This window comes from Gracilinanus agilis, chromosome 1 (assembly GCF_016433145.1).
Source record: "Gracilinanus agilis isolate LMUSP501 chromosome 1, AgileGrace, whole genome shotgun sequence".
NCBI classification, from domain to species: Eukaryota; Metazoa; Chordata; class Mammalia; order Didelphimorphia; family Didelphidae; genus Gracilinanus; species Gracilinanus agilis.
In genome coordinates, this window is record NC_058130.1 from 335,907,554 (window position 1) to 335,920,512 (window position 12,959).

At 38.5% G+C, this 12,959-nt stretch overlaps 1 protein-coding gene across 1 annotated transcript in view; it reads left to right on the forward strand.

Moving 5' to 3' along the window:
• Nucleotides 1-2,474: 2,474 nt before the first annotated feature.
• The window catches only part of TNPO1 (transportin 1), a 76,064-nt gene continuing 65,579 nt past the window's right edge, over nucleotides 2,475-12,959 (forward strand). The window contains exons 1-3 of the mRNA XM_044680757.1: nucleotides 2,475-2,618; nucleotides 4,951-5,026; nucleotides 8,715-8,864. Of these exons, the coding sequence (XP_044536692.1) occupies nucleotides 2,475-2,618; nucleotides 4,951-5,026; nucleotides 8,715-8,864 (370 nt within the window). The remainder of the gene's footprint in view (nucleotides 2,619-4,950; nucleotides 5,027-8,714; nucleotides 8,865-12,959) is intronic.

Sequence of the window (12,959 nt, forward strand, 5' to 3'; positions counted from 1 at the left end):
AGGGGAAGAGAGAAGAGAGGGAAAAGGGGGATAGAGGTGGGGAGGAGAGAAGAGAAAGAAGGGGAAGAGAGAAGAGAGGGAAAAGGGGGATAGAGGTGGGGAGGAGAGAAGAGAAAGAAGGGGAAGAGAGAAGAGAGGGAAAAGGGGGATAGAGGTGGGGAGGAGAGAAGAGAAAGAAGGGGAAGAGAGAAGAGAGGGAAAAGGGGGATAGAGGTGGGGAGGAGAGAAGAGAAAGAAGGGGAAGAGAGAAGAGAGGGAAAAGGGGGATAGAGGTGGGGAGGAGAGAAGAGAAAGAAGGGGAAGAGAGAAGAGAGGGAAAAGGGGGATAGAGGTGGGGAGGAGAGAAGAGAAAGAAGGGGAAGAGAGAAGAGAGGGAAAAGGGGGATAGAGGTGGGGAGGAGAGAAGAGAAAGAAGGGGAAGAGAGAAGAGAGGGAAAAGGGGGATAGAGGTGGGGAGGAGAGAAGAGAAAGAAGGGGAAGAGAGAAGAGAGGGAAAAGGGGGATAGAGGTGGGGAGGAGAGAAGAGAAAGAAGGGGAAGAGAGAAGAGAGGGAAAAGGGGGATAGAGGTGGGGAGGAGAGAAGAGAAAGAAGGGGAAGAGAGAAGAGAGGGAAAAGGGGGATAGAGGTGGGGAGGAGAGAAGAGAAAGAAGGGGAAGAGAGAAGAGAGGGAAAAGGGGGATAGAGGTGGGGAGGAGAGAAGAGAAAGAAGGGGAAGAGAGAAGAGAGGGAAAAGGGGGATAGAGGTGGGGAGGAGAGAAGAGAAAGAAGGGGAAGAGAGAAGAGAGGGAAAAGGGGGATAGAGGTGGGGAGGAGAGAAGAGAAAGAAGGGGAAGAGAGAAGAGAGGGAAAAGGGGGATAGAGGTGGGGAGGAGAGAAGAGAAAGAAGGGGAAGAGAGAAGAGAGGGAAAAGGGGGATAGAGGTGGGGAGGAGAGAAGAGAAAGAAGGGGAAGAGAGAAGAGAGGGAAAAGGGGGATAGAGGTGGGGAGGAGAGAAGAGAAAGAAGGGGAAGAGAGAAGAGAGGGAAAAGGGGGATAGAGGTGGGGAGGAGAGAAGAGAAAGAAGGGGAAGAGAGAAGAGAGGGAAAAGGGGGATAGAGGTGGGGAGGAGAGAAGAGAAAGAAGGGGAAGAGAGAAGAGAGGGAAAAGGGGGATAGAGGTGGGGAGGAGAGAAGAGAAAGAAGGGGAAGAGAGAAGAGAGGGAAAAGGGGGATAGAGGTGGGGAGGAGAGAAGAGAAAGAAGGGGAAGAGAGAAGAGAGGGAAAAGGGGGATAGAGGTGGGGAGGAGAGAAGAGAAAGAAGGGGAAGAGAGAAGAGAGGGAAAAGGGGGATAGAGGTGGGGAGGAGAGAAGAGAAAGAAGGGGAAGAGAGAAGAGAGGGAAAAGGGGGATAGAGGTGGGGAGGAGAGAAGAGAAAGAAGGGGAAGAGAGAAGAGAGGGAAAAGGGGGATAGAGGTGGGGAGGAGAGAAGAGAAAGAAGGGGAAGAGAGAAGAGAGGGAAAAGGGGGATAGAGGTGGGGAGGAGAGAAGAGAAAGAAGGGGAAGAGAGAAGAGAGGGAAAAGGGGGATAGAGGTGGGGAGGAGAGAAGAGAAAGAAGGGGAAGAGAGAAGAGAGGGAAAAGGGGGATAGAGGTGGGGAGGAGAGAAGAGAAAGAAGGGGAAGAGAGAAGAGAGGGAAAAGGGGGATAGAGGTGGGGAGGAGAGAAGAGAAAGAAGGGGAAGAGAGAAGAGAGGGAAAAGGGGGATAGAGGTGGGGAGGAGAGAAGAGAAAGAAGGGGAAGAGAGAAGAGAGGGAAAAGGGGGATAGAGGTGGGGAGGAGAGAAGAGAAAGAAGGGGAAGAGAGAAGAGAGGGAAAAGGGGGATAGAGGTGGGGAGGAGAGAAGAGAAAGAAGGGGAAGAGAGAAGAGAGGGAAAAGGGGGATAGAGGTGGGGAGGAGAGAAGAGAAAGAAGGGGAAGAGAGAAGAGAGGGAAAAGGGGGATAGAGGTGGGGAGGAGAGAAGAGAAAGAAGGGGAAGAGAGAAGAGAGGGAAAAGGGGGATAGAGGTGGGGAGGAGAGAAGAGAAAGAAGGGGAAGAGAGAAGAGAGGGAAAAGGGGGATAGAGGTGGGGAGGAGAGAAGAGAAAGAAGGGGAAGAGAGAAGNCGGCGGGGAGGCCCCTGCGCCCCCTTCCGTTCCCCCTCCCCGCGCTGCCGGTCCCGGGGTTGGCGCGCGGGGAGAGGCGTGCCACGAGCTCCCGGGCTCGCGAAGGGGCGCCGGCTTCCGGCTAGGGCGGGCGGCGGCCTCAGGGCCGCATGTGCGCGGGGCCGCGCGGCCCCTGATTTCCCGGCGGACCATGGGGGATCCGGAGTCCAGGCGGGGGCCTGGGCCGCCTCCTCGCTCGCTGCCGGGCCTACACAATGAGCCTCCGCTTGGCGGCCGGGGCCTGGACCCAGGGTGGGGGAGGAGACTGGGAAGGAGGGAAGCACCTCCGCCCGCCATGGTGGTGGGAGGTGGCGGAGCCCCGTGCGGGGCCCTGTTCGGCCTGGCCCAAGAAGGCGCGGGGCCGCGTTCGTGCTTTGGGCCCGCCGGGCCTGGGGACGGAAGGCGAGCTCAGTCGGGCCTCACCCCTCCCCGTGGCGGGGCAGCGTAACACCTGTTGCCGCCTGGCTCCAAGCTGAGGTTTTCTTTTTAAAGCCTTGGCTCCCGCGGGGCTGGCGACCCCCACTCCCCATTTTCATCGCAGGGCCGGGGGCGGAGGACTCCGATTTCAGGGTGGACGGGGCAAGCTCAAGGGGAGGAAGAGGAAGCAAACCCTTGTTTAACGTGTTGTGTTTAGTCCTGTCCCAAACTGGAGCACTCTTCTTCCTCTTTACCAGTTCCCCCCCAAACACACTTTTCCCCTTTTCTTCCCCACTGAAAAAAGATTAGCTTAGAGTAAAGGTACAGCTTTTTCATTCAGTTACAAAACATACGGTTTTGTTGTTTTTAATGTTTTACTTGACCTTTTGCAAAGTACAAATTTCAAATCTGTAAATGAAATAGCCATTTTTTACAATGACAACATGGAGTTGCTTTTAAATTTTATTCTCTTGCAATGCTGTTGGAGTCTTTAAATTAATAATGCTCTGATAAGAATGTTGTAAATGAGGGAAATTAAATCAAATTTTGTTTCTTGATATGTGGGAAGCTCAATTTGTTCATATTTAATAGAAATCACATAAATGAGGGAATTTGTGGCAAAATTTGTTCTTTGATGTGTGGCAGGAAGCTGTATAGTTGGATATTTTCTGACTGGAATTTATTAAGTCAGTTAACCAAGCTGTTGGCAAATACATTTTCTGTATTTCTTAGTGAAATTGATAATACTGAAACAAGTGTTTATTTGAAGATGAAAGTTTTTTAATTGCATATCTTAAAGGTAACTTCTGGAAAGCTGCATAGGACAAATGAAGTATTTGATCCACAAGTTTTAGTTTTCTGTTCTGCTGGGTTTCATGGTTGTGGCATACCACTGTCTTATGATGTCATAACTAACAGATTCATGACATCTTAAAAAGGCAACATTATAAAAAGGATTAATAGATTGCTAGTGAAGTCTTCTAATTATTACCTGGGTTGACCAGGTCAGTGAATCATCAGATTATCATGTGGGATGTTGTAATGCATTCTGTCCAGTGATAAAAATCAGTTATCTAATGTGAAACTTCAAATGAGGAAAACTAGCTTAGGAGTTTTGCTTTTCTGGTGGATGATCAAATAGTATTTCATAATTTTAAAAAAATTGAGTGAGGTCAAAATGCTTGAAATTTTTATAAAAAGTTTGTTCAGTTCTATAAAATTTTTCTCACTTCTAAACACAAAATTAATTCAGGTCATTAACTAGAGATAAGAATTTCTTCATGATAATGCATAATGCTTTACATTTTCAAAGTGATGACTTTTTATTCTGTTCCTTTGCTTCCACTACTTGGGAAAGAATGATACCTCAGCTTTTAATTATTTAAAAGTAATGTTCAGTGGAGTTCTTTTTTAAGAGAAGTGTTAGTATTATGGAATTATTCATTACATGAATAAGAATGTGCTTGCCCAAAGAAATGTTCTATATGGCAAATAGAAATTAGGGTGTTCAGCTTTACTTATATTCTGTTAAAACTATTTCTGAATTCTCTCTAAAATAAATCTGTCAGTTGTAAGGGTTCTGGAATCCACATTTTGCCTTTCTGTCTGTAGGTAAAAGTAAGAATTTGCATATTTTAGGATTTCTTTATTGTATCTTCTCAGATATTGTTTTTTGCTGATTGATTTTTATGTGTCCATTGAGCATGTTGAGAAGTCTTTAATAAGCAGGAAATATAAGTAAAGTTTGTATCTCATTTAATCAGAAATGAGTAACATTAACATCATTTTGTACAGGTTCTGTTGGTATTTGTGCATTTGGTAGTATCACTTCTAAGTAAAAGTCAGTTGCTGAGTAAATGAGCAATTTGAAGACCAGGGAGCGAGGAAAATTTATTGGAACACTATGTCACTGCTAACCACAATCAAAAATGAAATACCTGCAAATATGAACCAATATGATAAATATTAAAAAGGGGAGCTTGAACACTTGTAGAACTGTTGTGATTGAATTGTCATTCATGAGATATCATGAATTGGGAATATTTTTGCCTTGGAAGGGAAAAATTTGATTATCTAACAGGTTTGAATGATTAAGAACCCAAAATATGCAAGATTAGTGAAGATTTATAGATAAATTAAGATTTTTTTTTTCAAAACAAACTGATTTCATGATCTTGAATTCTAAATTATTTTGGCACTTTTTTCTTAAGTTACTTATTACAGCCCAAATAGATGAATCAACTGTAAGCAATGTCATATTTAATCAAGAAATTTCACTCCTGCTGAAGAAGCTAAAAAACATTGAGTGTTCTTAGGTTATCTTAAAAAGTTTCCTTAACTACACTTTGTTCTAGAAACTGGAACAACTCAACCAATATCCTGATTTTAACAACTACCTAATTTTTGTACTTACAAAATTAAAATCTGAAGGTAAGTGGAAATAATTAAAAGGTTCCTTTAAAAATGCAGATTGTACTTTCCAGCTGTGTGACCCTGGGCAAGTCACTTGACCCCTATTGCCTACCCTTGCCACTCTTCCACCTATAAGTCAATGCACAGAAGTTAGGGGTTTAAAATAATAAAAAAAAAAAAATGCAGATTGTATTTTGAAAGGTAGATAGTGGGTTTTTTTGCCTTACATATGAAAAGGCAGAGAAAAGTTTGAAAGGGCTTCTTTATACCTCAAGTTTTCCAGGGTGTCCTTTCCAGGGTTTCCTTGTTTGAATTTTTGTGTAATAAGTTTACAGATTTTCACATGAGAAATATATCACTAATAACATTCCATTTTAGAATCTCCTAATCCTTAGTCATAATGAGTGAAGTAGGCTTTTGGGGCAGGGAAATGCTTTCCATTTAATTTTAAAGATATTTTAGAACACATAAACACTGTGGCATACTATCAGAAGTTCTTAGCAGTGTAAGTTTTATATAAGCTAATTATATTTCTTTATTAGTTTGTCATTTGAAGCATTCCATTCACTGGGAAGGGGGTACAGGTTTTAAAACCATTTTTAATGGTCTTTACTACAATTACTCAAAATACCAGATTTCTCTTGCTAAATAGAGTTCAAATTATTAAAATTTTTGAATGAAGTAAAACATTTTGTTTTATACTTTTAAAATCACACACATTATAGTAAGTTTTACTGAATTTTTAATTTAATAGTGTTGGTATAATCTTTAAAGTGCTAAACTTACTTAAGGGAGAAACAGATATAAAAATAATAGCTTTCCATAACCTAGACTTTAAGAAACTAAATTCCTTCCATAGGCCTTCACCTTCTGAATTCCACCATTGCAGGAATTTACCATTATTGATACTCAGTTTTTACTGAACTGACAGGCATATATATTACAAAAGTAATAGGCTTTTCTTTTCTCTCTTTTTAAAACCATTTTGTCTTAGATTGAATACTATGTTATTGGTTTCAAGGCCAAAGAGCTGTAAGGACTAGGCAGTGGGAAGTAAGTGACTTGTCTAGTCACACAGCTAGGAAGTATCTAAGGCCAGATTTGAACCTAGGACCTCCTTACTCTAAGCCTGGCTCTTAATACACTGAGCTACCTAGCTGCCCCCTATAATATGCTTTAAAGTAATATTAAAACAGTTTTGACATGTCCCCTTTAAATTACTGAGATTTTATAGTCTTTTATGAAATATAATAATTATATAGAAGTTCTAATAAATAGTAAATTGATTCCTATTGTAGGAAAATATACATTTGATTTAATTCCGTTTAGAGGCTTATCTCTTATCTTTATTGTGAAAACACGAAGAAATGTGTATTTCCTATAGTAGGAATCAATCTACTGTTCAGGAAATATCAGAAATAATTACCTTATATTCAAATATAGCACTTTAGAATTTCTAGAGTGCTTTCACATGCTTTGTTTCAGTTTTAACAATAATCTTGTCAAGTAGATAGGATAGTTGGTATTTATCATTCTCCATTTTACAGCTAAACAAATTGAGACAAAGGTTTTATATCACTATTTTGCTGTGTAGTTATATTTACTTAGCTACCTCCATGACCCTTCATTTTTAAGTTGAGGAAAATAAAGATCTGAAGAAGTAATTTGTCCAACATCACACAAGTAGTAGTAGCATCAGGGATTTCAACCCAGTTAGTCTGACCTTCAAATCCTGGATTAAACTGCACGTGGTTTCTTAAAATGGCCATTTTTTACAGTAGAAGTGTTAACATCTCAAAGCAAAGTTCTATAGATGTTGAAGTTATTTATACAGCTTTATTGTAGACTTGCTATGTTCAGTCACTGTTTCTTATATTGTCAACTTGTCTTTAATTTGGTGACCATTGATTCCTAAGTTCCAATTCCTTAATATAAAATGAATAGTGTTTAACATTCTATGGTAACCAGTATATTCAGAGCAAAGCCTATCAAAGAAATAATCTCGAAAAATGTGTACCACCTTGTTTAGTTTGGCTAATTAAATAGTTAAAGCCATTTTTCCATTATCCTATTTATAACTTTGTATATAATTAGTCAAGCTTGTGAATTTTATCTCCTAGCCTTCACAAAAATAAATAAATTTCATTAAAAGTAAGATTTCTGGGGGCAGCTGGGTAGCTCAGTGGATTGAGAGCCAGGCCTGGAGACAGGTCCTAGGTTCAAATCCGGCCTCAGACACTTCTCAGCTGTGTGACCCTGGGCAAGTCACTTGACCCCCATTGCCTGCCCTTACCACTCTTCCACCTATAAGTCAATACACAGAAGTTAAGGGTTTAAAATTTAAAAAAAAAAAATTAAAAAAAAAAAAAGTAAGATTTCTGAAATTGCTAATGAGCTACCCTGAAAGACTTTGATAAGTTAAATAAAGAAGTTAAAACATTTTACTCTTAGAAATTTGAAAATTGATTTCATGGTTGCTTTAGAAAGTCTTTGGGGGGGCTGGAGATAAAGTACTATTTGTCCATCAAGTGCATATGTCAGAGTTAGGATTAAGATAGCTTTAAATGATTACTTAAAAGAATTGAGTTGAAGGATATGGTGTCCCAAAGGGGATGGGTATTCTAGAAAAGCAATATAGGAAATGATAGTTATTTACCAGTTCCTCTCCATCTTAAGGATCTGTTGACTCCTAATTGAACCAGGGGTTTAGAACTGGACTATAATAACCCTGAAAGTTTTACTTCCCCTCTACCTTACTAGGTAAAGTTTTTGTTTCCATGTACTATTTAATTCTAAGAGGCTTGATTGCTGTTTGTTGTCATGGCTGACCTAAACAACAGTAGATATGCTATCATTTTAGAAATTGAATCTTTTAGCCAAAGACAAAAATCACTAAAAATTCTAGTCTTTTAGTGTGATTACTTGGAAAATCGGCTTTAGGTTTCAGTCTAAGATTCTGAGCATAAAAAAATCATTTTGCAAATTTGAAGTTAATATATTTTGTTTTGTTTTGTTTTTAACTATTTAAAGTAAGCTTGTTTGCTAAATGTCTATCCTAACAGGCATTTTGTAAAGGAAATCTTTTCATTAATTTTCTATTGTAAACATTCATAGTTATATTAACACATGGAGTATACTTTATGAGGTGATAATTAAGAATTGTACATAATTGATTTTTTTTTAATGATGCTTCTCCCCCCCCCCCCCCAAACATTTTCTAGCTCTTTTGTGGCTCACCCTTTTTGCCATAACTCAGTCTTCCTATGGAATGAAAAAGTGTTAAGCATTCTACACTTCAGCTACATTTGACAGTTTAGGAAGCATGTCATACCTGTAGGCTCTCACCTTTTTACTGAGGTGTAAAGTATTTAATCATCTGTTCTTAGTGAACAAGGTTGGTCAGTTTGGATACATCTTAGTAGGTATTTCTTAAAATAGCAAATTGTCATTAAAATTATAGTGGTACAAGTTTATAGGATGGTTATTCTACAAATGTATTAACTTTATCAATAAGATTTGTTTCTTTTCTCATCAGCCTAAATGAGGAATCTAGCACTTAGTGACTGTTTTTGCCCAGGTCTGGTCATAATGCAAGACTGATACTGTATTGTGTTCCTTTTTTTCATCAATTAACTCTAAAAATGTTAAAATTCTCGATGTAGAAACTACTTAAAAGCTCAAAGCAGTGTTGACTATTTTATTGCAGATGAACCCACAAGGTCTTTGAGTGGTCTCATTCTGAAGAACAATGTGAAAGCACACTTTCACAACTTCCCAAATGGAGTAACAGATTTTATTAAGAGTGAATGCCTGAATAATATTGGCGATTCCTCCCCTCTAATTAGAGCCACTGTGGGTAAGTTAAAAATGTAAAATTTATCTTCTGCCTTGTTTGGTTTTTGCTATTGTTTGATCTTTGTCCATTTTTAAGAAAGATTTATAGTAGGAAAATGTTTTCTGTTACATTGTTTCCAACTGATTTGGTAATGTTACTGTTATTGCTATCCATCTTCCATCAAGAAAGCTAGGTAATCTTAACATTTGTGTTTGCTCCTTACAGCTCCATTCCCGATGAACATAATCACCCTTTTTTTGAGGGCAATACTGGAGAATGTGCTTATTTTAAAATAGGGAGTAGATTACCCTGAGGCAAGGGAGGGCTTTTGAAAGGATTGAAAAGATAAAAGAGAAGACTGGGCAAAGATTTGTACTATTCCCCTTTTCATTCTAAACACTTTTGGATATCCTTGGCTCCATATGACCTTTTAAAAAAATTTAGTAATAAGCATTTGAGGGTTAAGGAAGGCATGGTATTACTTTTTTCACTGAATATTGGATTTCTGTTGTTATAAGTACATTTTGAGGACAATGGATTATTTTATTATTCAAATACTTAAAATGATTATACAGAAGTTTTACTTTGAAATGAAATCATAAGGAAATATTTGACTTTTGTTCTTAATTGGGCATATTTAAATGGAATAAATTGTTCAAATAACACTATTCTAATAGTGTAATCGGTTGCAGTTTTGGATGTAATCCAAATAGAATTAAACTACTCATTCAGTCAGATTGTATGCTATCAACTGATTTTTCTTTAAAACAGAAATGTTTCTTCATTTCTCAATTTGGATTGTACACAATTTGTTGCTAAAGAGGAGAGTATCCTAATATGAATCAAAACTATTTGAGAATCTTTATTTTCCAAATCACTTCTAAAGAATCAGGCTGAGGTTCTCACATGATTTGGTCAGGATTCCTGCTTTTGATCTGGATTATTTGTTACTACAGACTAGATATTAAGGGAGAGAAATGGGAAGATCATTTTGATTTTCATTTTGGTATTTTAGGGAAACTAAATAAATGTTAGCATATAAGTTTCATAACATGGGTTCAAGTTCCAAAAGAAAAGACTACTCAACCTACAAAAATAAAGCAAAACTCCACTTTCACTTTTTCAAGAGATTATCTTTTGAATTAAACAAGCTATATTTGTAGTTATTCCAGAGTTTTGGAAGTAGTAAGTCTATAAACTTAAATCACATTAGTCATGGCAGAACATAGTTTGGCTATGGAGATTTTTCTGGAACTCATTGAGGGTAGATTTAGAAATATATCTGCCTGCTAAATATTTTAAAAATCCTTGTGTATAATGTCCATAAAGAGATTAATAGCCTAAATAACATAATACCTGACCAGTGGGTTATATTGTTGAATTTTTCATCATTTTATTCAAGAAACATTTGTCATATGTTTAATATGTTCCAGACAAGATTTATCCCTTGCTAAGAAAGTGATTTATTTATCTTTTGATAAGTATAACAACATTAAGTAGTGGTTGAAGAGCTGGAAGCATCAGGAAAACCTGGGATGAAGTCCTGCCTTTTATACCTCCTTGCTTTGTGGCCCTGGACAAGTAATTGAACTTCTCAGAATCCTGGGCAATTTTCCAAGTTTCAGTGCTGATGCAGCTCTGCATTGGTGAAGGCATTTTCTTCACACAGAATCCTCTATGAAATGACAGTTCCAGTCAATGTGCCATGCACTGTGTTAAACACAGACTACAAAGACAAAAAATCCCTGCCCTAAAGGAACTCATGTTCTATGGGGAATTTAACTACTTAGTGATAAGCCTACAGGTGATTAAATACTATACAAAAAAATTTGGGAGGGGAGGACTAGCACAGGGGAGAATCAGACCAAGAGGCTTCTTGTAGAAAGTGACATCAGGTAAGCCTTGAAGGAACTAAGGAATTATATGAAACAAAGGTGAAGAGGAAGAAGTTGTATTCCAGACTTAAGGAGACAGACTTCTAAGGTAGACAGATGGAATGTTCTATACTTTTGTTGTTCATTCATTTCAGTTGTATCTGATTCTCCATGATTCCATTTGGGATTTTCTCTGCAAAGATAATAGAGTGGTTTGCTCTTTTCTCCTCCAGCTCATTTTATAGATCACAAAACTGAGGCAAACAAGGTTAACACCAAGGTCATACCACTAGTGGCTGAGGCCAGGTTTGAACTTGGATGCTCCTTACTCCAGGCCAGGCACTCTATTCATTGTGCCACGTAGCTGCCCAGTGTTCTGTATAAGGAGCAACACATAAGCCAGTTTGACTGTAAGGTGCACAAAAATGGAGTTAGTCTGAAAATATAGGTTAGACTCATTGTGAAAGAGACTGTCTGACAAACTGAGGAGTTTGTAGCCTTGTAGCCTAGTAAAAAGGAGGCTCAGGAGCTTCTTGAGTGTAATATGGGTCAATCTTGTGCTTTAGGCATATTTTTGTAACTGTTTGGAGGAAAGGATGAAAAAAATATAGACAGAAGGAAGAGATTCCGTTAGTAGGCAAATAGTATCAGAGGCTTAAAATAGATGATTGTGAGAGGAAATAAGGGGAGTTTGTTAGAGATTTTGTGAAAGTAGACTCAACAGGGCTTGGTAATTGTATATGAAGAGTGAGAGAGAGGCTAGAGTTGATGGCAACTCTGAAAATGTGAATTTGGGTGACTAAGAGTGGTGGTGGTGCCCTGGACAGAAATAAGGAAGCTAGGGAGGTATGAGGTGTAGCGATAACTCTGTGTGTATACACAAACTAATTTTGAGATATATACTAGGTATTTCAAATGCAACAATATTGTAAAATACTTTGTAAGCTTTAAAGCACTTCTATAAATGATAACTATTACTAAATTCAATTAGAAATGTCTAATAAATAGTTTTTGAGAGATTTTGTGCTTAGGAGAGAGTCTAGGGCTGTATATATAAACTTGGGAAGTCATTTGCATAGAGATGATAGTTGAATTCATAATAATCACCAAGAAAGAATTAAGGGTCCGGGACAGCCATGTAGTATATCCACAGGGAACAGAACATGGATTCTGATCTGGCAAATCTAAGAAAGTAGGGGGGCAGGGCAGATAGATATGAGAAGAACCAGAAGAAAGTAATGTTTCAAAAACACAGGAACATGGTGGTTAACATTGTCAAATGTTGCATTGAGATCAAGAAAGATACAGACTGAGAGGTGCTATTCAGAATTAGCAATTGAAAAATCATTGGTATCCTTGGAGAGAGCTTCTAGTGATGAATGTAGAAGCCAGGTACCCTGGAATGAGTGAAAGGAAAAGTACAAGGATTAAGTGAAAAGAGAGCTTTTTATAGGCTGTTTACCCTTGAGGAGAAAAGAGATATTGACACCTTGAGGGATAGGTTGGGTTAAGTGAAGTTCTTTAAAAGATTTGGCACTTTTAATTTGTAGCCTACAGGGAAAGGAGAGAGAAACCTGGAAGGATGATCTGAGGAGATAGGATTGGATAGTAGACTAGAGCAAAAGTGTAAGAAATTGTAGATGACTTCCACGGGGTTTGAGGTGAAAATAATTTTCTTAATAAAGTATTGGGGGGAGGAATCTTCTGTGGAAGAGGAAGTAATGTGGGAGGCTTAAGGAAAGAAGGGGGAAGGTTTATAATAACTAACATTTATATAGTGCTTTAAGGATTGCATAGCACTTTAGAGTGCTATTCCTAAAATTAGAAAAATCTAGCCTCAGATATTTTTTACTAGCTATGTGACCTTGGGCAAGTCACTTAATCTCTTTCCCTCAGTTTCCTCATCTGTAAAATAAGGATAATAATAATTTACTTTCCAGGGTTGTTGTGAGGATCAAGTGTGAGATATTTGTAAAGCACTTAGCCCAGCACTGAGTAGGCACTATATAAATGTTATCTATTATTATTAAATAATATCAGATTAAATAAGAGGAAGAAAGAGTTTAAGTATTTTGCCAGAGTTCCCACAACTAGCAAGTAGTCTGAGGTTGGATTTGAAATCGTATCTTCCTGACTCCTGGTTCAGTGCTCTATACTACACTTCTTAGCTAGCTCAGTATAAAGTCAATTAGGAAAAAAGGTCTAAGAGGGGATTCCTTGCTTCATTTGAGGAGGTTAATGA